Source organism: Vulpes lagopus, chromosome 5 (assembly GCF_018345385.1).
Source record: "Vulpes lagopus strain Blue_001 chromosome 5, ASM1834538v1, whole genome shotgun sequence".
In the NCBI taxonomy this organism is placed as follows: Eukaryota; Metazoa; Chordata; class Mammalia; order Carnivora; family Canidae; genus Vulpes; species Vulpes lagopus.
The window spans coordinates 84,596,985-84,623,347 of NC_054828.1; the positions used below are offsets into that span (position 1 = coordinate 84,596,985).

Consider the following 26,363-nt stretch of genomic DNA (forward strand, 5'->3'; position numbering starts at 1 on the left):
ATGCAGTTACTCACATCAAGATTAATAGATAAGATAACATATAAATGATTTTCCACAGGGTGCCAAGACTACACAGTGGGGAAAGTAGAGTCTCTTCAACAAATTGTATTAGAAAACTGGATATCCACATGCAAAGGAATGAAGTCGAACGCTTACTTTTTATCATATATAAAACTTAACTCAAAAATGGATCAAAGATCCAAATATAAGAGCTAAATCTAAAACTCTTAGAAGGAAACAAGGGAAAAGTTTCATGACATTGGATTTGGCAAGGATTTCGTGGATATGACACCAAAAGCATAGGCAACAAAAGCAAAAATAAATAAATTATATTACTCAGAATTAAAAACTGCATTAAAGGGTCAGCCCCGGTGGCCCAGCGGTTTAGCACCGTCTTCGGCCTAGGGTGTGATCCTGGAGACCCGGGATCAATCCTGCATCGGGCTCCCTGCATGGAGCCTGCTTCTCCCTCTGCCTGTGTCTCTGCCTCGCTCTCTCTCTGTCATGAATAAATAAATAAAATCTAAAAAATAAAAAAAAAAAACTGCATTAAAGGACACAACAGGGTGAAAAGATAATGATAATTGGTTAATATCCAGACCATATATGGAACTTCCATAATTCAGCAGCAAAGAAACCCAGTTTAAAAATGGGCAAAGGAAAAGAAAAAAAAAGAAAAAAAAATGGGCAAAGGACTTGAATAGACAGTTCTCCTAAGAAGATATATGAATAGCCAACAAGCATATGAAAAGATGCTTGAAATCACTAATCATCAGAGAAAGGCAAATCACAAACCATAATGGGATATCACTTCACACTAATTGGGATATGAACAAAAAGAATAGAAAGTAACAATTGTCCCAATGATGCAGAGAAACTGGAACCCTTGTGCACTGTTGGTATGAATATAAAATGTTGTAGCCATTATGGAAAATAGTATCAAGATTCCTCAAAGAATTACAAATAGAATTATCACGATTCAGCAATCCCAGTTCTGGGTATATATCCAAAATAATTCAAGGCAGTATCTTAGATCTCCATTCTCATGTTCATCACAGCATTATTTACACTTAATCCAATTCCGGAAACAGCCCATATGTCCATCAACAGATGAATGGTTAAAGAAAATGTGGTACATACATCCAAAGAATATTATGTAACCTTGAAAATGAAGACAATCCTGTCACATGCTGCAATATAGATAAACTCAAGGACATTGTGCTAAGTGAAATAAGCCAACACAAAAGGACAATACTGTATATCTCACTTATATGAAGTACCTAAAGTAGTTAGAATTATAGAAATGTAGAAAATTATTTGCCCATGGTTGGTAGAGAGGAGGCAGGAAGAATTGGTGTTTAGTTGACATGGAGTGTTAATATTGCAATATGAAGATGTTCTAGAGATCTGTTGCACAACAATGTGAATATACTTAACACTACGAACTATATACTTAAAAATGATTAAGATGGTAAATGTTTTATATATATTTTTTACCACAATAAAAGAAATGTATAAGATGGAAAAACAGAATTACAACTCTGCAGTGGGTAGTGTAGGAGACATAACTTGGAAAAGAAAAGTAGAACTATAATCTGTAAAAGCATATTCTAGAAGACACGAAATTTTTTCCTACATATTATACACTATAAATAATTATAGAAAATGTGAAATGTCTTAAAGTTTAGATAATAGGGCAGCCCTGGTGGCCCAGCGGTTTAGCACCGTCTTCAGCCGGGGTGTGATCCTGGAGACCCGGGATCGAATCCCAGGTCAGGCTCCCTGCATGGAGCCTGCTTCTCCCTCTGCCTGTGTCTCTGCCTCTCTCTCTCTCTCTCTCCCCCTGTGTCTGTCATGAATAAATAATAAATAATCTTTTTTAAAAAAGTTTAGATAATAAGAGGTAAGAAGATTTAAGGGATCAGAGAACAAATTGAAGGAAAAGAATTGTAAAAAGAAAAAGGAGGGGCAGCCCAGGTGTCTCAGCGGTTTAGCGCCACCTTTGGTCCAGGACCTGATCCTGGAGACCCGGGATGGAGTTCCCAAGTCGGGCTCCCTGCATGGAGCCTGCTTCTTCCTCTGCCTGTGTCTCTGCCTCTCTCTTTCTCTCTGTGTCTCTCATGAATAAATAAATAAAATCTTAAAAAAAAAAAAGAAAAGAAAAGAAAAAGGAGATGGAGGCTATTAGAAAAAATAATTTGGGGATCCCTGGGTGACTCTGGTTTAGTGCCTACCTTTGGCCCAGGGTGAGATCCTGGAGACCCGGGATCAAGTCCCACATCAGGCTCCCTACATGGAGCCTGCTTCTCCCTCTGCCTGTGTCTCTGCCTCTTTCTTTCTCTCTGTGTCTTTCATGAATGAATATATAAATAAAATCTTTAAAAAATAATAATAATTTGACGAATGACTGGAAATCTAGCACAATGATATCTGTTAGTGTCTCCAAAGAAGATAACAAAAAGAATAAGATATACAAAGAAAACTGAACCTACAATTTAAAAGGACAAACTTAGGGATGCCAGAGTGTCTCAGCAGTTGAGCATCTGCCTTTGGCTCAGGACATGATCCCAGAGTCCTGGGATCAAGTCCCACATCGGGCTCCCCACGGGGAGTCTGCTTCTCCCTCTGCCTGTGTTTTGACGCTCTCTCTGTGTCTCTCATGAATAAAAAATAAAATCTTTTAAAAAATAAAAATTTTAAAAATAATAAAAGGATATGCCTAGTCCTAGAGAAAATTTATATGGTAATAATCAACACCAAGATATATGTTGGTAATAGTAGTGAACGTCAAAGAAAAAGGGTACATTGTACAGGCATCCACACAGAAAAAGCAAGGCAAAAAGACAAAAAGAAAAATCAGCAAGTAGACAGGCAGAAGAAAGGCAGGCTGAAAGATGTATAAGTGAACTATTTTCATCTTTAAAAATAAATCAAGAAATACATGGTAAGTTACAGTATATAAGATTATAAAAGTTATTTCTAAAACTATAAAACATCTAAAATATTTAGAAAAATGGAGTAACAAGAGAGTAAAGGAAGGAGAAAAGAAAAAAATAAATTTGTAAAAGAAGAAAAAATACCATAAAATAGAGAATGGAGAGCATGTAAGACTACATAAACATTGGAGTGCCTGGGTGGCTCAGTCGGTTGGTTAAATCTCCAGCCTTTGATCTCAGCTGAATTCTTGATCTCACAGTTCTGAGTTTAAGCGCCACATTGGATTCTGCTCTGGGGATGGAGCCTATTAGAAGAAAACAAAACAAAATATATATATATTTATGGGATAAATTCATCTATTAAAATAATCTCAGATTAGGTTAAAAAACAGACTTGGTTCCATGCTATATAGCAAACACATTAAAAACAAAATGACAGGGATCCCTGGGTGGCGCAGCGGTTTGGCGCCTGCCTTTGGCCCAGGGCGCGATCCTGGAGACCCAGGATCTAATCCCACGTCAGGCTCCCAGCGCATGGAGCCTGCTTCTCCCTCTGCCTGTGTCTCTGCCTCTCTCTCTCTCTCTCTGTGTGACTATCATAAATAAATTAAAAAATTAAAAATAAATAAATAAAAATAAAAAAATAAAAACAAAATGACAGAATGGTTGAAAATAAAGGAAAACTATAGACATCTCAAAAAGAAATTTGGAAACATGATATTAATATAGACAACACCCAAAGTGTTGGAATCAAGGAGGAATATTTTTAAACTGATTTGCAATCCATAATGAGGCTACACTACATATATCTTTAACCATGAAATAGCATAAAAATATGTATAAAATGAAAAGGTCCTTAAGAAGGGAGAGGGAACTTTGCTTGGGGGTAGAGGAATTCGGATCAGACCATAAACTAACAAAACTCTAGAGAATTTTCAAGGAGAAATGGACAATACAGAGTAAGAGAGAGGTTGAATACACATGCTATGTCATGAGAGATCATAGAAATGAAATTTTTTATAAAAAGCATAGTTTATAATATCTGGGAATAATGCAAATTATGGGGTTCATCTAATAGATATGTATAAATGTATGTATGTATAAATGTATGCTTTAAAAAATATTTTTAAGATTTTATTTATTCACAAGAGACAGAGAGAGGAAGAGACATAGGCAGAGGAAGAAGCAGGGTCCAAGCAGGGAGCCCGATGTGGGATTCGATCCTGGATCCCAGGGTCACGCCCTGAACGAAAGGCAGATGCTCAACCTTTGAGCCACTCAGGCATCCCAAAAAAATCTTTAAATAAAACTTCTGAAATGCCTATGGAACATTCTTAAAGAGCTTTACTGATATATAGTGCACATACTATACAATTCACTTATTTCAAGTGTACAATTCAATGGTTTTTACCCTATTCATAGGTATAGACAACCATCAACGCTTTTGATTTTAGAATGTTTTCATCACCTCAAGTACACACCCTGTAACCTTAGCTATCACCTTTCTACCCCCTCATTAATCCCCACTGACCTACTTTGTCTCTATACATTTCTCTTTCTGGACCTTAAATAATTAATTACATGGAATCATAAAATGTGGACTTTTGTGACTGGCTTCTATTAACTCAGCATGATGTTTTAGGGTTCATATAAGTTTTAACGTGTATCAATACTTTATTCATTTTAATGGCTGAATAATATTCCATTGTATGTATATGCTACATTTTGTCTATCCATTTGCCCATTAATGGACATTTGGGTGGTTTTTACCTTTTGGCTATTATGAATAATGCTTCTATATAAATATTCATATACAAGTTTTTATGTGGACATATGTTTTCATTTGTATATACCTAGGAGTTGAATTGCTGGGTTATGTGATAACTTTAAATTTCATCATTTAAAGAACTCTCAGACTGTTTGCCAAGGTGCTGCATTATTTTACATTTCCCACTAGCAGTGTATGAGAATTCTAGTTTCTCAACAACCTTGATAACATTTCTTATTATCTGACTTTTTAAAAATTTCTTTTTACTTTTAAGAAAAAAAAAAATTTATTTGAGAGAGAGAGAGCACCTGAGCACATGGGGAGGGGGGCCAGAGGGATAGGGAGAGAGAATCTCATGCTGAGTGTGGAGCCAGACTCAAGACCTCATCCCATGTCCCTGAGATCGAGACCTGAGCTGAAACCAAGAGTTGAATGCTTACCCAACTGTGCCACCCAGGGGCCTCCTGACTTTTTGATTGTACCTGTTCTAGTGGGTACCAACTGGTATATCATTTTGCTATTGATTTGTATTTCCTTCATGACTAATGATGTTGAACATCTTTTGCTTATTGGTCAGTTATACATCTTTCTTTGAGAAATATCTATTCAGAACCTATTCAGATTTTAATTTGTGTTATTTCTCTTTTTATTGAGTTCTAAGTGTTATTTGTATAAAAAGATACATTTTTCTGTCAAAGTTGATTTTCAAACGTGTGGGTTGTCTTTTCACTTTCTTAATGATATCCTTTAAAGTGGAAAAGTTTTTAATTTTAATGAAGTCTATCTCTTTTTTTTTCTTTTGTTGCTCATGTTCTTGGTGTCATGCCTAACATCTTTTGCCGAATCCAGGGTCATGAAGATTTATCCCTGTGTTTTCTTCTAAAAGCTTTATAGTTTTAGTTGTACTTTTAGGTCTTTGATCCATTTTGAGTTAATTTTTGTGTATGGTGCAGGGTAAGGGTCTAATTTAATTCTTTCCCATGTGGTTATCCAGTTGTTTCAGCACCATTTATTAAAAAGAATTCTTTCTTCATTAAATGGGCTTGGCACCCTTACAAAAATCAGTTGACCAAAGATGAATGATTTATTTCTGGGCTCTCAATTCTGTTCCATTGATCTATATGTCTATCCCTATGTCAGTGCCACACAGTCTTGATAAAAAGCTTTGTAGTAAGATTTGAAATTAGGAAGTATGAGTCTTCCAACTTTGTCTTATTTTTCAGAATTATGTTGGCTATTTTGTTCCTTTAAAATTCCGTAAGAATTTTGGAAGCGGCTTGGCAGTTTCTACAGAGGTATCAACTAGGATTCTGGTAGGGATTGTGTTGAATCTGTGATCATTTTGAGAATTGTTGCCTTTTAAACAATGTTAAGTCTTCCAGTCCATAAACATGGATGTTTTCCATTTATATAGATCCTTAATTTCTTTCCATAATGTTTCATAGTTTTCAGAATAGAAGTTTTTTGTACTCCTTTTGTTAAGTTTCTTCCTAAGTAATTTTGTTTGATGCTGTTGTGAATGGAATGGTTTTCTTAATTTGTTTTTTTGTTAACTGCAGGTGTATAACAATATAATTGACTTATAAATATTTACCTCTTATCCTGCAACCATGGTAAACTCATTTTAATAGTTCTCATATAAATGTTTTATGTAGGGGAAGCCTAGGTAGCTCAGCGGTTTAGCGCCACCTTCAGCCCAGGGCGTGATCCTGAAGACCCAAGATCAAGTCCCATGTCAAGCTCCCTGCATGGGAGAACCTCTGCCTGTGTCTGTCTCTCTCCCTCCCTCTCTCTCTCTCTTTCTCTCTCTCTCTCTCTGTGTCTCTCATGAATAAATAAATAAAATCTTAATAAATAAATGTTTTATGTATTCTTTAGGGCTTTCTAGATACAAGATCTTGTCACCTGCAAATGTAGTTTTACTTCTTCCTCTGCAGTCTGCATGCCTTTCTTTTTTTTTTAGATTACCTTGGCTAGCACCTCCAGTACCATGTTGAATAGCAGTGGCAAGAGTGGACATTCTAGTATGTTCCTGTATAGGGAACAGACATTCTGTCTTTAAACATGAGTATGGTTTTAGCTGTGGGTTTTTCATAGATGCCCTTTATCAAATTGAGAACGTTCCCCTCTATTCTTCGTTTGTTGAGTATTTTTATCAAGAAAGAGATCAGGGCGGAGAGGGTTGGATTTTGTTAAATGTTTTTTCTGTGTCTTTTGAGATAAAGTGAGTTTTGTGTTTTATTCTTTTGATTGATTTCTGGATATTGAACCGACCTTGTATTTGTGGGATAAATCTCACGTGACAAGTGTATAATATTTTTTATATGTTGCTAGATTTTAGTTTGCTGGTGTTTTGTTGAGGCTTTTTGTGTTCAAATTCATGAGAGATATCAGTCTATAGTTTTCTTGTGATGTCTTTGTTGGGTTTTATTATAATGGTAACACTGGCCTCATAAAATTAATTGGGAAATGTTCCCTTTATGTTTTGGAAAAACTCGTGAAAAATTAGTTTTAATTCTTTAAATGTTTGGTAGAATTCAAGGGTGAAACTGTCTGGGCCTGGACTTTCCTTTGTAGGCAAGAAAATTACTACAGTAATTTCAATTTGGTTTCATTTTTTTTCCTTTTTTATTCTCTATTTCATTAGTTTCCACTCTGATTTTCATTATTTCCTTCCATTTGCTTTAGTGTTAGTTTGCTTTTTTTCTAATGCTTAAGGTAGAAGCTTAGAGTTTTTTTTACTTGAGATCTTTCTGCTTTCTTGTTATAGGCATTTTACAACCATCCTCTTAAGATTTAGCTGTATCTGGGACACCTGGGTGGCTCAGTGGTTGAGCGCCTGCCTTCCGCCCAAGGGCGTGATCCTGGAGTCCTGGGTTTGAGTCCCACATCAGGCTCCCTGCATTAGAGCCTGCTTCTCTCTGTGTGTGTCTCTCATGAACAAATAAATATTAAAAAAAAAAAAAAAGAAAGAAAAGATTTAGCTGTATCTGGGGTGCCTGGGTGGCTCAGTCAATTAAGTGTCTGACTCTTGGTTTCTTCTCAGATCAATGATCTAGGGGTCATGGGATTGAGCCCTGCAGATTGGACTCCTCACTAAATAGGTAGTCTGTTCTCTACCCCCACCCACACTCACCCCCGTGCACGCATGTGTCCTCTCAGTAAACAAATTAATAAATCTTAAAAAAAAAAAGAAAGGGATCCCTGGGTGGCGCAGCGGTTTGGCGCCTGCCTTTGGCCCAGGGCGCGATCCTGGAGACCCGGGATCGAATCCCACGTCGGGCTCCCGGTGCATGGAGCCTGCTTCTCCCTCTGCCTGTGTCTCTGCCTCTCTCTATCTCTCTGTGACTATCATAAATAAATAAAAATTAAAAAAAATTTAAAAAAAAAAAAAAAAAAAAGAAAAAGATTTAGCTGTAATCTCTTTAGTCCATTATCATTTATTTAAAGGATTTTCTGATTTTTCCTATATTTTCTTCTTCTTTAACCCAGATGTTATTTTGGAAAGTTTTGTTCCCAAATCTTATTCTCCTGTTGATTTCAAATTCCATTCTCTTACCATTGGAGAACATACTTTGTATTATTCCTATCCTTTTAAATTTATTGAGGTTTGTTTTATGGCCTAGCAAGTGGTCTGTCCTGGCAATATTCCATAGGCATTTTAGAGGAATGTGCATTTTGCTGTTGTTAGATAGAATGTTCTATGGGTGAGTATTAGATCTAATTGGTTTATAGGGTTGTTCCAGTCTTCTATTCCTTGTTACTCTTCTGTCTAGTTGTTTTGTCCATTATTGAAAATGGAGTATGAAAAATGGAGCATTGTGGTCTCCAACTTTTTTTGTTGAATTGTCTTTCTCCTTTCTGTCAGTTTTTACTTCCTGTATTTCAGTGCCCAGTTATCAGGTAGATATGTTTATAATCCTTACATTTCCTCATGGATGATCTATTTCATTATGAAATATCCCTCTTTATCTCTAATAAAACTTTTATTTTAAAATATCTTTTAAAATATTTTAAAAATGTTTTTCTGATATTCTGATATTAGTATAGCCATTTCAGCTTTTTCATGGTTGCTATTTGTATGATATGTTTTCCATCCTTACATTTTCTGTTTGTATCTTTATATCTAAAATATGTCTCTTGTGATAGCTTATAGTTGGATCATGTTTTTGTTTAAAACCTGTAACAATTTCTGCCTTTTTATTGAATTGTTTAATCCATTCACATTTGTTATTATTGAAATAGTTGGATTTACATCTGCCATTTTACTTTTTGTTTTCTATATATCTATTCCTGGCAAGATGGTGGATTAGCTATCTTGAAAAACTCCTTTGAAAATAATTAGAATGCTAGATAAAAATATCAAAACTATCTTCTAACACTTAACAGAGTTGACATGACAGTTAAGCATATTCAGATCCCAAAGATAGAATGAAAGCAGGAACCCACCCTAGAGATAATTAAGCATTAAAGCAGACTGTCACCCTAAGGGTTTCAGCTGAATTCTGTAGATCTGGGGGCGGGGTGGGGGGGCTAATGTCTACATGAAGTTGGGAGCAAAATAAGAACTTAGGGCACACCCATAATGAAAAAGTCCTGCCTGAGTTTCCAGTAGGCTGCAATCTAAGTAAAAGAATAATTAAGAAATAAACACATCTGTGCAAAAGAGTAAAGCAAGGAAACTTATCTGTCTCCATCTTGGTAATGAGTTCAGGGAAAGAAGACAGTGGCAAAATCCTGAAATTTGTAACTGCATATCAACTCTCATACAGGTTTATAGTTGTGAATTTTGCATTGGTACAGTTTATTGGTGCATTGAACTACATGTGTATCTGAAAATACTTCAGCCTAGAATTTTATTTAAAATGGCCCTAGCTTTGTAGTGCCAACTCATACGCCAGGCTGAAGCAGATGCACATCTCTCTAGTGAAATTTCAACTAACACCTCAAAATATTCCCCCAAATACAAAACTCGTAGGGACCATGAGTAAAAAAGCAGAAAGAATAAAATAAAAATGAAATGCAGAAATGAGACCCACAAAGACGTATGTTCAGGACTCCTTGGAAAAACAACTAACTCTATGATTGGAGCAGGAAATATAAAAGATGAGCCTGTAGCATCTTATAGTATGGAAAGTGAGGAGAACTCCTTATAGTGATGGAAGTATGTCAATGGGACACAAGAAATAAATAAACAGCTCCCAGTGACCAAAGTTGCAGCAATTTGAGAAATATAGTGGTACTGAATTATAACCAAAGTTTGAATATCCATGAGTCCATATTGATATAAATAGATGATTGAATGAATAAATAAATGGGAGCAAATAGTTCTTCTGTGCAGAATTCCAGATGTATGAGTATGTTTGGAGAGTGTAGACACTCTCACCCTTAAGGGGCAGAGCATAATTCCTTTCTCTTTAAGAATGGATTGCTCATAGAAACTTCATTCCAAAAAGTTTAGCATAGGAAGGGAAAAGAGAGTAAGTTTATAGTGAAGAACCCTGACAAACATGACCTCAGCCACGTAGTCAAAGTCAACACCAAAGTCAACATGATAAGTCATGCTGATAGTGTGTACCCTTAATTTGCAATGAAAATGGCACCTTAAAGTCTTCCTCCCTAAAACCCATAACACGAGTTTAGTCTTGAAAAAAACATCAAAAACCCAAATAAACAACATTCTACAAAATATCTGATCAGTACTTCTCAAAACTGTCAGGACCATGAAAAACAAGGAAAATCTGAGGTAGTCTCACAGACCAGAATAACCTAAGGAGATACGATAACTAAATGTAATGCAGTATTCCTAGATGGGATTCTGTAACAGAAAAAGAATATTAGGTATAAACTAAGGAAATCAGAGTGTAGACTTTGGTTAATAATAATGCATCTTGGGCAGCCCTGGTGGCGCAGCGGTTTAGCACCGCCTGCAGCCCAGGGCATGATCCTGGGGACCTCGGATCGAGTCCCACATCGGGCTCTCTGTATGGTGCCTGCTTCTCCCTCTGCCTGTGTCTCTGCCTCTCTCTCTCTCTCTCTCTCTGTCTCTATGAATAAATAAAATCTTTAAAAATAATAATGCATCTTTATTGGTTCCTTAAATGTAATAAATGTACTATATTGATGTAAGGTGTTAATAATAGAAGAAACTGGGTATGAAATATAGGAAAATATTTGTACTATCTTCAGTTTTTCTAAGTCTAAACTATTCTAAATCAAAAGGTTTACTTAAAAAAAAACCTCATGTATCTATACTGATATTAAGTCAGATAAGATTCACTGATTAGGTAAGAAAAGGGGAGGCTCCTCTTTATAGTTAGAAAATCTCCATACTATAACCCTTATAGTAATAACAGATTTAAGCAGGAATCATCAGTGAATGATAAATCTAGTGAGTGAAATGTATGGGGGAAAAGTTTATTTATACAGTTTATTTATATCTATTACTCCTATAGAATTGTTCAAAATGCATAACTTTAATCACAGTAAAACTCAACAGAAACTCAAATTGAAGGACATTCTACAAATAACTGGCCTGTCTTTTTCAAAAATGTAGGTGTCATGAAGGACAAAAGCTAAAGAACTATTCTAGATTAAAGAATACTAAAAAAGACATGGCAGCTAAATGTAGTCATCCTAGATTGGACTCTAGCCCAGGGGAAGAATGACTATAAAGGACAGTTTGGAGCAAATTTCTGAAATTTGAACATAAACTTCACATTAATATATTAGTGTTAAATTTGATAATTATACCATGTTATAGAATAAGAATACCTTTCTTACTTTTTTTTAAGTTTTATTTATTCATGAGAGACACAGAGAGAGAGAGAGGCAGAGACATAGGCAGAGAGAGAAGTAGGCTCCATGCAAGGAGGCTGATGCAGGGCTCAATCCAGGCATCCCAGGATCACACTCTGAGCTGAAGGCAAACGCCCAACCACTGAGCCACCTAGACATCCCAGAGAATACCTCTTTCCCGGGTATACATATTATAGTATCCCAGGGTGAAAAGACATGATGTTTACAACTTATTCCCTGGTGGTTCAGATAAAATATTAATAATATATAAATGTATATTTATGGTTGTGAATTAGCAATTGATGAATCTAAGAGAAATATATGCAAGTTCATTATACTGTTTTTGCAGCTTTTTGGTAGGATTGGAATTTATTTATTTTTATTTATTTTTTTATTTTTTACAAAATAAAGTTCTTCTTTACCAGAATGAGTCTGAAAAAGATGTTGGAAATGGTGTAGGATTTAGCCATACAAGATATTAAAATGAACTATACAATCATAATAGTTTAAAAGGATGCTGTTGGAGCAAGAGACTGAGATTGGGTCCATCAATGGAAATAAATACAATGAGAATCTACTCTATGCCATTTCACATCAGTTTGGAATAGATGGATAATTCAACAAATAATTCAGAGATGCTTAGCATTTGGGGATGTGGAAGTACAGACTTAAGTTGTAGCCCTACCTTACTCCTCTTACCAAAATTCATATATTTCAGAGATTTAAGTGTGTAAAAGAGAGCATGAGATCATAAAAGTTCTAGATGAAGGTATGGATTATTATTACTTAATAAGGTGAGGTGACAAAATCTAAAAGTCATAAAGGCAAAGATTTGATAAATTGGTCTACATTTTTAAATTTAAGTTTCTGCATGGTAGAAAAATACCATATGCAAAATCAATTTATAAATGGAAAGTAGGAAAACAATCTTAGACTGATATTGAGAAAAGGGATCACTTCTTGGCCTTTTGGCTAACATCAAGTGTGATATTGAGAAAAGGGGGCTAGTTTTCTTAATATACAAAGAATTTTTTTAAGTCAAAGACAGTCTAAATAAAAATAATCAAAGAACATGAGAAGGAATTTTATGGTAAAATAAATACAAATAGCCATTAAAGATATGAAATAATACTTATTAGCCTTTTTAATAATTGAAGAAATACACTAAATGACAGAGTTTTTAAAGCCCTTTAGAATAGCACAGATGAATAAATTTGATGCTGATAAAGAGTTCTGTTGGCGTATGGGGAAATGTACAGACATTTTCATAATACTATTAGAAGTGCAAATTTATGGCAAATTTTTTGAGGAGGAGGGCAGTTTGGCAATATTTAACTGTTGTGACTTTATTAAATTAACATTTGTTAAGTAGAGCTCTGGGATGTCCAGTGGCTCAACAAAAGAGCACATGGAAATTGAAATAGAGAAGTTTATTACTCACGAGTCCTAGAGGAGGTACATGGCATGCTTTGAGGGGCCACACAGGAAGGTCAAGGCAAGATGCAGGCAGTGAGAATGGTAGGACCTGGGGTATGCGATGCCTTTATTGGAGTCTACAGGTGGAGTAGTTTGGGGTTCCCAGACTAAGGTTGGACTGGTCAATTCAAAATCAGAAATAACGGTATTTTAATAAGCTGGGCAGGGTTTTTACCCTAAGGAGGGATGCACATGGGAAAGGACCTGGAAGGTGGGGGAAACTGTTTATCACAAGAACTTTTGGGAAATCATAGAAGGAACTAAATTTACTTATGACCCTACAGGTTTGTTCTCTAGGGCATGCATGCAAGGGAGGGACTAGCATTAGTTTAAAGCCCCTGCAGGCCATTGCCCACAGAAAATGGATGCTGAAGCAGAAATATTATATAGGACCACTTTATCTAAACTCTCAACACTTACTAAAACTGAAATAAATGTTCCCTTTCCCCAGCATTTCCACTTGCAGGAGTTCTACACATAAAGTTGTATCAAACATACAAAATCACACACACATACACGAGGATACTCACTACAGCATTTTTCAGGGGAATAAACAATTGGAAACAACCTAAACATCTAGTTAAATTATGGTATGTCAAATCAGTTAATATAAAATACTTGCATATACATAAAATATTTTTTTCATTGAACAAATATTGTGTATTACTTTTTAAAGTAAATTTATTTTTTATTGGTGTTCAATTTGCCAACATACAGAATAACACCCAGTGATCATCCCATCAAGTGCCCCCCTCATTGCCTGTCACCCGTTCTCCCCCACCCCCTGCCCTCCTCCCCTTCCACCACCCCTAGTTCATTTTCCAGAGTTAGGAGTCTTTATGTTCTGTCTCCCTTTCTGATATTTCCTACCCATTTCTTCTCCCTTCCCTTCTATTCCCTTTCACTATTATTTATATTCCCCAAATGAATGAGAACATATAATGTTTGTCCTTCTCCGATTGACTTATTTCACTCAGCATAATACCCTCCAGTTCCATCCACGTTGAAGCAAATGGTGGGAATATTGTGTATTACTTGGCAGCATTTTATCTAAATGGATATACAGAACCGGCCAGTGGAAAGTAGGCCTGAGAGCCCTTTTTCACCTTAAATTCTTTGCATTATTTCAATATTTTACAATGAATATGTTTAATTTTTAAAAGGTAGTAAATCATTTTTAATATACTTTGGTATATTTGGAGAGAATTTTGTAAATCCTGTGTATTAAACTAACATATTATCAGAAGTAGATAATGATTTGACCTTTACTCTTTTTTTTTGTTTTTTTTTTTACTTTTACTCTTAAAGAAGTGCCATGAGGGATGCCTGGGTGTTTCAGTCAGTTAAGCATCTGACTCTTGATCTCAACTCGGGTCTTGATCGCAGGGTTGTGAATCACATGAGTTTAAGCGTGGCGTGGAGCTTGACCAAAAGAAAAAAAATAACTGCCATGTGATAGGATTATCTACTTTCATTGTTCATTGAGCCCGTTATACTCCATGCACTCAGCTTGCTTATTTTCCACTCTTTACTATATATTTTACTTCCGTCCCAAGTCAATGGGACTGTGTTGATTAAAAATACTGATGTTGGAAAACAAATATATTTTACAGTCATGTTATCTGTTTCCTCATTCTTTTACTTTTACTTTTTTCTTAAAGATTTATTTATTACTTGAGAGAGAGAGTAAGAGTATGAACATGAGCTGGGGGGAGGGACAAATGGAGAGGGAGAATCTCAAGCCGAGTCCATGCTGAGTACAAGCCCACTGCTGGGCTGGACCTTACAACCTTAGATCACTACCTGAGCTGAAATAAAAAGTTGATCACTTAACCAACTGAACCACCCAAACACCCCATACTTTTGCTTTATTATTTAATATATTGTAGCTAACCCTTTGAAATTTTCTTTTATCCAATTGCTGTAGTATCCTTCCAGAAATACAGCCATAATCATGTAACTCCTCTGCTCAATATGGTATGGTGACTCTTAATTTCCAGTAGTAAGTAAATTTAAAGTCCTTAGCCTAGTGTTCCAAGCCCCATGTAATGTGTCCCCAAATATCCACCTACCATTCATTCTTTCTTCCTGGATCTACCTATTGGCCATTTTTATGTCTGTTCAAGTTCTTAGCCCGGTTTTTCAGTTGGGTTATTATTTTACTCTTAAGTTATATGAATTCTTTATATATTCTGGGCATTAACCTCTTATCATATATATAGTATGCACATATTTTCTCTCATTCCATACATTGCCTTTTCACTTTGTTGTTTCCTTTGCTGTGTAGAAGCTTTTTAATTTGAGGTAGTCCCACTTGTTTTTGTTGCCTGTGTTTTTGGGATCATATCCATGAAGTCATTCCCAAGAGCAGTGTCATACAGCTTTTTCCCCATGAAATCATTCCCAAGATCAGTGTCATACAGCTTTTTCCCCTTCATTTTCTTCTAGGAGTTTTATAGTTTCAGGCCTTACATTTAAGTCTATAATCCATTGTGAGTTGATTTTGTGTAAAGTGAGAGTCTATTTTATTCTTTTGCATGTGGATATCTAGTTTTCTAACATCATTTGTTCAAAAGCCTGTTCTTTCCCCTCTGGGTATTCTGAGCACTCTTGTTGAAGATCAGTTAACCATATATGGGTGGATACATTTCTAGGCTTCCTGTTCAGTTGGTTCCAAGTAACCTTTCCTACCTTATTTTACCTACTGCCTTTACTTTGTAAATTGTATAGTCACCCAAACTGAATGTTTACACTCAATTTTTTGCCTAATGCTTTTCCATCCTTATGCCTATGCTCATGCTACTTGATGAAATGAGGGGAAAGGCCAGCATGATTGGAATATAATTATCGAGGAGGACAGTGAGGTACATGTATATCTTACTAAGGAATTTTGGTTTTGTTCTAAGAGTAAGAGAAAGTTGTTAAATAGAAAATGATAGGTCAATTTACATTTTTAAAGATTATTATTTGAAGAAAAGATCAGAAGAGGATAGGAATGGATGCCTTTTTCCCCTTTTTTCTTGCCTAATTACTCTGGCCAGCACTTCCAGTAGTATATTGAATAAAAGTGGCAAGAATAGGCATCCTTGTCTTGTTCCTGATCTTGAAGGAAAAGCTTTAGGTTTTTACCATTGAGTGTGATGTCAGCAATGGTCTTGTCATATATGACCTGCATTATATTGAGGTACATTCCTTTATATTTTATTGAGAGTTTTTGTGATGAATGATTGTTGAATTTTCTCAAATACCTTTCCTGCATCTGTTGAGATAATTTATGGTTTTTATCCTTCATTTTGTTAATTTGATGTATCACATTGATTTGTGGATGTTGAACCAGTTTTTGGAGGACTTTGAGAAGATTTTGTATTGATTCTTCAAATGTTTGGTAGAATTTACCTGTGAAGCCATATTGTCCTGGATTTTGGTTTTTTGGGAGGTTTGAGAGTCTTTTTATATTTTAGATATAAAAGCAGATCCATGTATCTTACTGTAGTCTAGGCAAATTGTCTTAGGGGTTCTCAGTATTTAATGAACATTCTGGTTGCCAGTAATCTGTAGTGTGGGCAAAAAGGATCCCATAGTCAAAAGTGTTACTTTGTTGCACATTTATGTCTTTGTTTCTATTCCACAGATGTGTATATTAGTGTGTACAGTCAGGGTTTATAATTGAAAGATGTTCTTACATCTAAAAATACCTGTCTTGATATAGAATAATGACTTTCAAAAACTGAAAATGGTAAATTTTATGTTAGATGTATTTTACCACAATAAGAAAAATTGGAAAAATGTGAAGATGGATCAGAGAAAGGAATTTTAAAAGCCTCTAAGACATATTAGAGGTTTATTTAAATCCTACCTGTTTAATTACTAATGATGAAAATGAAGTCTCAGGTTTCTTAAATGAAAATAAGATTAACAATACCTATCTCTTAGTTTTATCAACAAGACGGAATTAAAAGGAAAAAAGAGATATAGCATTTATTATAACGCTCCACATGTAGCAGACAGTGAATACATAGCAGTTGCTGTTATAATCCAGAGAACTAAAGTGCCTTCCTAAGGTCAAACAGCCAGCCTCTGGCAGAACCTAACCTAGAATCCAAGTCTTTTTACCCTTAGTCCCTTGAAGTTTTATTGTGCCAATCTGGCCCATAGGCACATGGCTAGCTAGAATCCTTTGTGCAGTCAGGGTATTTTCTGAAACCTTACATAAAACTGCCCTTTCCTTAGGTATCTGTATCTCGAGAATTAAGTGTGAATACCATTTCTAAAGGGAATGCAAATATTTTGAAAGTCTTTCAAAATCTTTTTTTTTTTCTCCTTTTCAGAGTCCAGATGTCATTCAGAATTTGAAAATACTACCCATTCTGTCTTCAGGTCAGCCAAGTTTTACTTTCATCATCCCGTGCACCTACCAAGTGATCAAGATTTTTGCCATGAATCCTTAGGGAGGAGTGTTTTCATGAGGCATTCTCTGAAGGATTTCTTTCAGCATCATCCAGACAAACAGAGAGAACACACCAGTCTTCCTTCCCCTCGTCAAAATGTGGAAAAGACAAAGACAGATTATACCAGAATAGAGAGCCTCAGTATCAATGTAAACTTGGAAAACGATGTGATGCATACTGCTAAAAGTCGGGCTAGAGATAATCCAAAGAGTGACAAACAACTTAATGATCAAAAAAGGGATCATAAGGTCACCCCAGAGCCAACAGCTCAGCACACAGTGAGTTTGAATGAACTCTGGAACAGGTATCAGGAGCGACAGAGGCAACAGAGGCCTCCCCAGTTTGGTGATAGGAAAGAACTTTCCTTGGTGGATCGACTGGATCGTTTGGCTAAACTTCTTCAGAATCCCATCACATATTCTCTCCGGACCTCTGAAAGCACACAAGACGATAGCAGAGGAGAAAGAGATGTTAAGGAATGGAGTGGTAGACAGCAACAGCAGAAAAACAAGCTTCAGAAAAAGAAGCGGTATAAAAGCCTAGAGAAATTTCATAAAAACGCAGGAGAGCTTAAAAAAAGTAAGATGCTTTCTACTCATCAAGCTGGAAAATCCAATCAGATTAAAATTGAACAGATTAAGTTTGATAAGTATATCTTGAGAAAACAGCCAGATTTTCACTACAGAAACAACACTTCTTCAGATTCTAGACCCTCAGAGGAAAGTGAGCTGCTCACAGATACCCCCACCAACCTCCTTTCCACCACCACTTCTCCTGTGGAATCAGATATATTGACCCAAACAGATAGAGAGGTGACCTTGCAGGAGAGGAGCAGCTCCATCTCCACCATTGACACTGCCCGACTGATCCAAGCTTTTGGCCATGAGAGAGTTTGTCTGTCACCCAGGCAAATTAAGTTATACAGCAGCATCACTGACCATCAGAGGAGATACCTTGAGAGGCGGAGCAAGAAGAACAAGAAAGCATTGAATATGAATCATCCCCAAATGACTTCTGAGCACACCAGAAGGAAACACATCCAGGTACATGGCTACAAATTCCATCTGGCAATGTGACTGCCTTTTTCATGGACTTTTTAGTTAAGCTTTGCACACAGTTGAAAAAAAAAAAAGCCAATTGCCCTTTCCTCGCTATCACATTTCTTACCAACTGGAAAAGAGTGAGAAAGTGTAGTACAGTGCTATTGTGAGTTGTCATTCTTTTCAACACTCAGTTATGAATTACCCTTTGAATGGTAATTGAATGAAGGGCTTTGCCGCTAAATGCTTCAGAATCTGCAAAGTATACCCCTGGCACAGGGGAGCTTCCATTTTAGGATGACCTCCATTCTGAACAATAGTGCCTGGCTTTTTTTGTTTGGGGCTTTATGGTTTATTCCGTTCCTCCCTGTCTTTCAAGAAACTTTTAGGTGTTTAAAAAAAATGCACAGATACACACACACACACACATATATATATAAGTAATACAATAATGATTTTTTTGAGTAAATGAAGAATTAGAATGACAGAAAATTAAACTAAATCCAGGGAGGGATGAGCTACAACATGATCTTTAAAAATAAATAAATGAAGGATTGTGAGTGATAAGAAGACAAGGTGAAGCCAGAGGGGAGATCAATATACCTGTGGATACGGTTGCTAGAAGTGAGTCATGAATTTTGCAGTTTTCTAGCAGTTGGTGATGCTAAAATTTTGTGATCAATTACACAAGTCTGTAATATAAAAACACACTAAATTTTCAAAAGCATTATAGGTATTTCTGATACTAAGACCTAAGAGAAATTTCTCTCATCTGTCCTCATAAAGAAGGTACCACAGTGTATGTAACACACATCAACAGCATCCTTAAAAGAGATTCAGTAACAACACCCATAAGGTTAATAGGACCTTAGGTTATGGAGTTTGGTAAAGGCAGATTTCAGGGGGTCAGCAAGTACGGACTATTACTTTAACCCAAGAATAAAATTGAGGGTATCTAGAGGAGTGCTCTCCAAAGAGGGATGCTTGAGAAATGGGATCATTGAGTATAGAAAGATATTGAAAGAAAAATATTAGACTTGTTTTTATTTTTCTCAACCTTTTAAAATTTATATTTTTTTTAAAAATTACATTTCTGTGTATGTTTTATAAGTAGCATAGTCATAATTTTTTAACTTATAAATAAATACTTTAATAATTTGTGCTTAAAAATACTTTATCAGTAGAACTGCATGATAAAAAAAACTTAGAGAACACTTGTGTAGAGGAAAGGAGGCACAAGACCTTCAGGCAATTTGCCATAAATATTTCTCATAATTGAGGTTTTGGTAGGTATTAAATGATAGTGATTACATGTAGAAATAGTACGGTATGACTCTTTTTAAGGTAGGTGAAGAATTAAGGATGAAACAGATGAAGGCTTTTTGTTCTATAGAGGAGATAAGGACAAAAGATCTTGGTAGAAGGTTTTATTGTGTGTGGTGAAACACACTTTACATAAAGTTTACAATTTTAACCATTTTAAAATGTACGATTCCATGGCACTGAGTGTACTCAGAGTGTTTTATATCATCACCACTATCTGGTTTGTGTACTTTTTCATCACTCCAGCAGGCACCCTCTGTTGCCTATTCTGTGTATTTCATATAAATGGGATCATACAATAGATGACCTTTTTTTTTTTTAAGATTCTATTTATTTACTCGTTAGAGACGAAGAGGCAGAGACCTAGGCAGAGGGAGAAGCAGGCTCCCTGTGGGGAGCCTGATGTGGGATTCAATCCAAGGAGCCCAGGATCACGACCTGAGCCAAGGGCAGACACTCAACCACTGAGCCACCCAGATGCCCCATATGTCAGACTTCTATCACTTGAGCATATTTTTGAGATTCATACACATCCTATCTTGTATCAGTACTTTATTGCTTTTTTTCTGAATGATATTTCATTGTGTGTATATACTACATTTTTTTTATCCATTCATCTGTTCATGGACATTTAGGTTTCCATCTTTTGGCCACTGTATAAAGCAGTAATGAACATTTATATATAAGTTTCTATTTAAACAGCTATGTACAGTTCTTTTGGGCTATATACTCAGGAATGGAAATACTAGGTCATATCGTAATTCTGTGTTTAGTTTATTGGGTAATTACCAAACTCTTTTCCAGAGAGGATATACCATTTTCTGCTACCATCAGCAATGTCTGAAGGTTCCGATTTCTCCACATTTGCCAGCACTTTTTATTTACCTTGTTTTGTGGGGATTTTTATTTTTTATTTTTTATTTTTTTGCCATACTAGTAGTTGTGAAGTGATATCTCATACTAATTGTCATTTTGATTGTGGGTTTGATTTGCCTTTCACTTTCCTAATGACTAATGACATTAAGCATCTTTTCATGCACTTGTTGGCCATATGTATATGTTCTTTGGAGAAATGTCTATTCAGGTCTTTGCCCACTGGTAATTGTTTATCTCTTTGTTTTTGTATTGCAAGAATTCTTTATATATTCTATATATATAATTTGCAAATATTTGCTCCCACTCTCTGGGTTATCTTTTCACTCACTTGTTACTGTCCTTTGATGCACAACAGTTTACTTTTGATGAAGTCTTATTTTTGCTTTTGTTGCTTATGCTTTTGTTGTCATACCTAAGAAACCATTGCCAAATTCAAAGTCTTGAAGACTTATCTCTGTATTTTCTTTTAAGTATTTTATACTTGTTGGCTCTTTCAATTGCATATTTGATTTTTTGGGGCTAATTTTTGTGTATGATAATGAGGTATGGATCAAATATCATTCTTTTCCCCATAGATAGCCAGTTGTCTAGCACCAGTAGTTAAAGAGACTATTCTTTCCCCATTGTATGGTCTTGGCACTCTTGTCAAAAATCAGCTGATGATAGATTTGAAGGTTTATTTCTGGGCCCTCAATTGTATTCCTTTGATCTATATACTTATCTCTATTCCATTGCTGCACTGCTTTTGATTACTGTAGCTTTGTAGTAAGTTTTTAAATTGAGAAATGTGAGTTTCCAGTTTCGTTCTTTTTCAAGACTGCTTGGCTATACAGCCTCCTTGTATTTTCTTTTTTCTTTTTTTTTTTTTTTTAAGATTTTATTTATTCATGAGAGACAGACAGAGAGAGAGAGAGACAGACAGACAAAGGCAGAGGGAGAAGCAGGCTCCATGCATGGAGCCTGACATGGGACTTGATCCTGCGTCTCCAGGATCAGGCCCTGGGCTGAAGGCGGCGCTAAACCGCTGAGCCACCTGCTGCCCGCCTCCTTGTATTTTCATGTGAATTTTAGGATCAGCTTTTCTTTCCATTTCAAGGTCATGGGGATTTTGATATTAATTGCATTAATCTAGATTGGTTTGGAGTTTATTGCCATCTTAATATTAAGTCTTCTCATCTGTGAATTCGGTATCTATTTCAATTTATTTATATTTTTAATTTCTTCCAGCAATTTTTTTGTAGTTTTCAATGTATGAGTCTCTCACTCTCTTGGTTAAATTTTTTATCTGATTTTCTTGTTCTCTTTTTTTAGTCTTAATTTTGGTAAAATACATATTATAAAATTTATCATCTTATCCATTTTTAAGTGTGCAGCTTAGTGGTACTAGGTACATTCACATCATTGTGCAAACATCACCATTCTCCATCTCCAGAACTCTTTTCATCTTGTGAAGCTCTGTACCCAAACAACTCCTCATTCTGCCTTATGCTCAACCCTGGCAGCTACCATTCTACTTTCTATCTCTATGAGTTTGACTACTCTAGGTACCTCATATAAGCAGAATCGGACATTGTTTGTTCTTTAGTAATAGGCTGATTTCATTTAGCAAAACATCCTCAAGCTTCATCCATATGGTAGCATGTAACAGGATTTTATTTTTTTAAGAGTGAATGATGTTCCATTGTATGTGTATAGCACATTTTGCTTATCCATTCATCTGTCTGTAGGCACTTGGTTACTCCCATCTTTTGACTGTTGTGAATAATGTTGCTGTGGATATGGGTGTGCAAATATCTATTCAAGAGCCTGTTTTCAGTTGTGGGGGGTATATTGCCAGAAGTAGAATGGCTGTATCATATGATAATTCTGTTTTTAATTATTTGAAGAGCTGCCATACTATTTTTCCCAGCAGCGACACCATTTTACAATCCCACCAACAGTGCATAAGGGTTCTGGTTTCTCCACATCTTTGCCAACACTTGTTTCGTTTTTTATAGTAGTCAATCTAATGGGTGTGAAGTGGTATGTCATTGTGTTTTGATTTGCAGTTCCCTAATGATTAGTGATGTTGAACATCTTTATGTATTTATTAGTATTTGTATATCATCTCTGGACAAATATCTTTTCAGGTCCTTTGCCTGTTTTTTAATCAAGTTTGTTGTTGAGTTGTAGGATTTCTTTACGTATTCTGGATATTAACCTCTTAAACCTCATTTGCAATTTTATTTCTATTCTGTGGGTTGCCTTTTCACTCCATTGATATTTGTTTTTGGATGCACAGGCATTTTTAATTTAGGATAATCCAATTTGTCAGTTTTTGCTTTTGGTGTCATATCCAGAAAATCATTGCCAAATACAATGTCATTAAGGTTATCTCCTGTTTTCTTCTAAGAGTTTTATGGTTTTAGGTCTTTTGTTTAGATTTTTAATGCATTTTGAGGTAATTTTTTGTACATGGCGCAAAGTAAGACTTCAACTCATTCTTCTGCATGTGTATATGTAGATGTCCCAGCACCATTTGTTGAAAAAAAGACAGTCTTTCACCCATTGAATGGTCTTGGCATCCTTATCCAAAATCATTTGACCATATGTGTGATGGGTTTATTTCTGGACTCTCTATTCTATTTTGTTGGTCCTTATGTCTTTCTTTATGCCATACCACACTGTTTTTTGTTTATTGTATTTTTATAATAAATTTTGAAATCAGAAAGTGTAGGACCTCCAACTTTTTTTTTCTTTTTCAAGACTATTTTGGCTATTCAGAGTCCCTTGAAATTCCATATAAATTTTAGTAAGTTTTTCTTTTTGATGCAATTTTAAGTATAATTGTTTTCTTAATTTCATGTTTGCATTATTTATTGCTAGTGTATAGATACATAATTGATTTTTGCATGTTGTTTTTATACTCTGACTTTGCTGAATTCATTTGTTAACAGTTTTCTTGTGGATTCTTTTTCTTTTTTAAGATTTTATTTATTCATTCAAGAGAGACACACACACACACAGAGAGAGAGAGAGAGAGAGAGAGAGAGAGGCAGAGACACAGGCAGAGGGAGAAGCAGGCTCCATGCAGGGAACCCGACATGGGACTCCATCCTGGGTCTCCAGGATCATGTCCTGGGCTGAAGGCAGCGCTAAACCATTGAGCCACCCGTCTGCCCCTCTTGTGGATTCTTTAGGATTTTCTACGTATAAGATCATGTCATCTATGACTTGAGATAGTCTTAATTCCTCCTTTTCAACTTATGTGCCTGTTATTTATTTTGCTTGCCTAATTGATCTGGCTAGAATTTCCAGACTAACAGTGTCAAATAAAAGTGGCAAAAGTGGACATCATTGTCTTGTTCATGATCTTAGAAGGAAAGCATTTAGTCTTTCATCTTTGAGAATGATGTTAGCTTTGGGTTTTCATATGCCTTTTATCATGTTAAAGAAGTTTCCTTTTTTTCTTTTTTGATGAGTATTTTACCATAAAAACATTGTGGTTTTCGCCAGATGCATCAGCATCTACTGGGATGATCACCTGAGTCTTTTCTTTTTTCCTTTTATTCTGTTAATATGGTGTATATAATAGTCACATTGAACCAACCTTGCATTCCTAGGATAAATCCTTAACTATTCCTTTGTCTTAATATATAATTCTTGTCATATGCTGCTGGATTCATTTTGCTAGAATTTTGAAGAGGACTTTTGCATCTCTATTTCTAAGGGATATAGTTCTATAGTTTTTTTGAGATACCTTTGTCTGCCTTTGTTATCAGGGTAATACTTCATAGAATGAGTTAGGACACTGTCTCTCATCTTCTGTTTTATGGATGAGTTTGAGAAGAATTGGTGTTAATGATTGAAACTTTCTTTAAATGTTTGGTAGAATTCATCAGTGAAGCCACTAGTCATGTGGTTTTCTTTGGGGGAACATTTATTGCTGATTCTTTGTTGTATGTCTACTCAGATTTTGTTTCTTCTTAAGTCAGTTTGTATAGTTGGTATGTTTATAAGAATTTATCCTTCTCTTTTTTTTTAGTTAATATTTTATTTATCTCCACTGTAATCTTTATGATTTACTTCCACTTGCTTTGGGTTTAGTTTGCTTTTTTTTTTTTCTAATTCTTTACAGTTTAAAGTTCAATTACTGATTTGAAATTATTATTCTATGTAAGTGATGAATCACTAAATCCTACACCTGAAACTAATATTAAACTATATGTTAACTAACTGGAATTTAAATAAAAACTTGGAAGAAAAAATTATATGTATTTTTTTTTAATATATAGGTGTTTACAACTATGAATTTCCTCTGAGCACTGCTTTTGCGGATATAAATTTTTTTCCCCTAAATTCTGCCTTCACTGCATTCCAATGTTTTGGTATGTTTTGTTTTCTTTTTCATTCATCTCAAAGCTTTTTCTAATTTCCCTTGCAATTTCTTTTTTGACCATTAATAGTTTGACTGTTTGAATTACCACATTTTTGTTTATTTTCTAAGTTTCTTTCTGTTATTGATTTCTAGTTTCAGTCCACTGTGGTCAAAGAATAAACTTTGTTTTATTTTGGTCCTTTTAAATTTATTATGACTTGTTTTATAGTCTAGCATGTGATTCTCGTGGAGAATTTTCAGATGCCCTTGAGAGGATTGTGCTTTTTGTTGGAGTGTTCTGGCATGTCTACTAGGTCTAGTTGGTTTATAGCATTATCAAGTCCTCTGTTTCCATACTGGTCTTTTATCTAGTTATTCTATCATATTGAAAGTGATGTGTTGAAGTCTGCAACTATTAATGAGGAACTATCTCTCCATTCAAGTTCTGTTCATTTTTGCTTCATATATTTTGAAGTTCTATTATAGGTATATGTTCATAATTGTTATATCTTCTTCATGGGTTGACCCTCTTATCAATAAATAATCCCCTTTATCTCTTGTAATGAGTTTTAACACAAAGTCTCTTTTTGTCTGATATTAGTAGAGCCATTCAAGCTTTCTTCTCATTTCTATTATTTGCATGGGATATCTTTCCCATTCTTTTACTTTCAAACACTATGTCTTTGGATCCAAAGTGAGTCTTTTTCAAAATGGAGATGGTAATGTGGGACAGCAAGGGGATGACAGTTTGGGTGGTACATCTTCTCCTGGGTTGATTGAGGACCCTGTCCTTCTCTGGTGGGTGCTATGGAGGGGGCCAGAGCCGAATGATTTCATTCCATTAATAATATCTGGTAAAAATGGTATGGCACCAATAACATTCTCAATGCAGGCTGTCACATACTGACATTTGCCAGGATGGGTTTGTAATAAAGACAAAATGGACTTTGTGATAAAGACCAGGATTGGGAAAAAAAACAAAACAAAACAAAAAAAAAAAAAGACCAGGATTGGGGGTCAGCCTTTCCTGAGTGTGGATTTCTTTCTCACCCAAAGGTCCTGATTGTATTTTTATACAATACAGGTTCCAGAAGTAATAGCCTGGAATTGTAGGATATTACCAGAATAACACATATATCTGACCCCTTCTGATGAAAGGAACTCAGGTGGCAGCAATACAAATCCTATTCTTAAGAATATGATACTGAATCTAAATGAAATGGGCTCAGGCATCAATCCCACCACATGTCTTTGTGTCATTTTAAATTATAGCTGAGCCTTGAACAGCATGGATGTGAACAATATAGCTGTGAAATATCCACGTATATAACATGATTTTCT

At 35.5% G+C, this 26,363-nt stretch overlaps 1 protein-coding gene across 4 annotated transcripts in view; it reads left to right on the top strand.

The window, feature by feature from the left end:
• The window catches only part of ALMS1 (ALMS1 centrosome and basal body associated protein), a 223,728-nt gene that overhangs the window by 164,953 nt on the left and 32,412 nt on the right, over positions 1 to 26,363 (top strand). For all 4 annotated transcript variants that reach the window (XM_041754600.1, XM_041754601.1, XM_041754602.1 and 1 more), the window contains exon 17: positions 17,307 to 18,469. In XM_041754600.1, the coding sequence (XP_041610534.1) occupies positions 17,307 to 18,469 (1,163 nt within the window). The remainder of the gene's footprint in view (positions 1 to 17,306; positions 18,470 to 26,363) is intronic.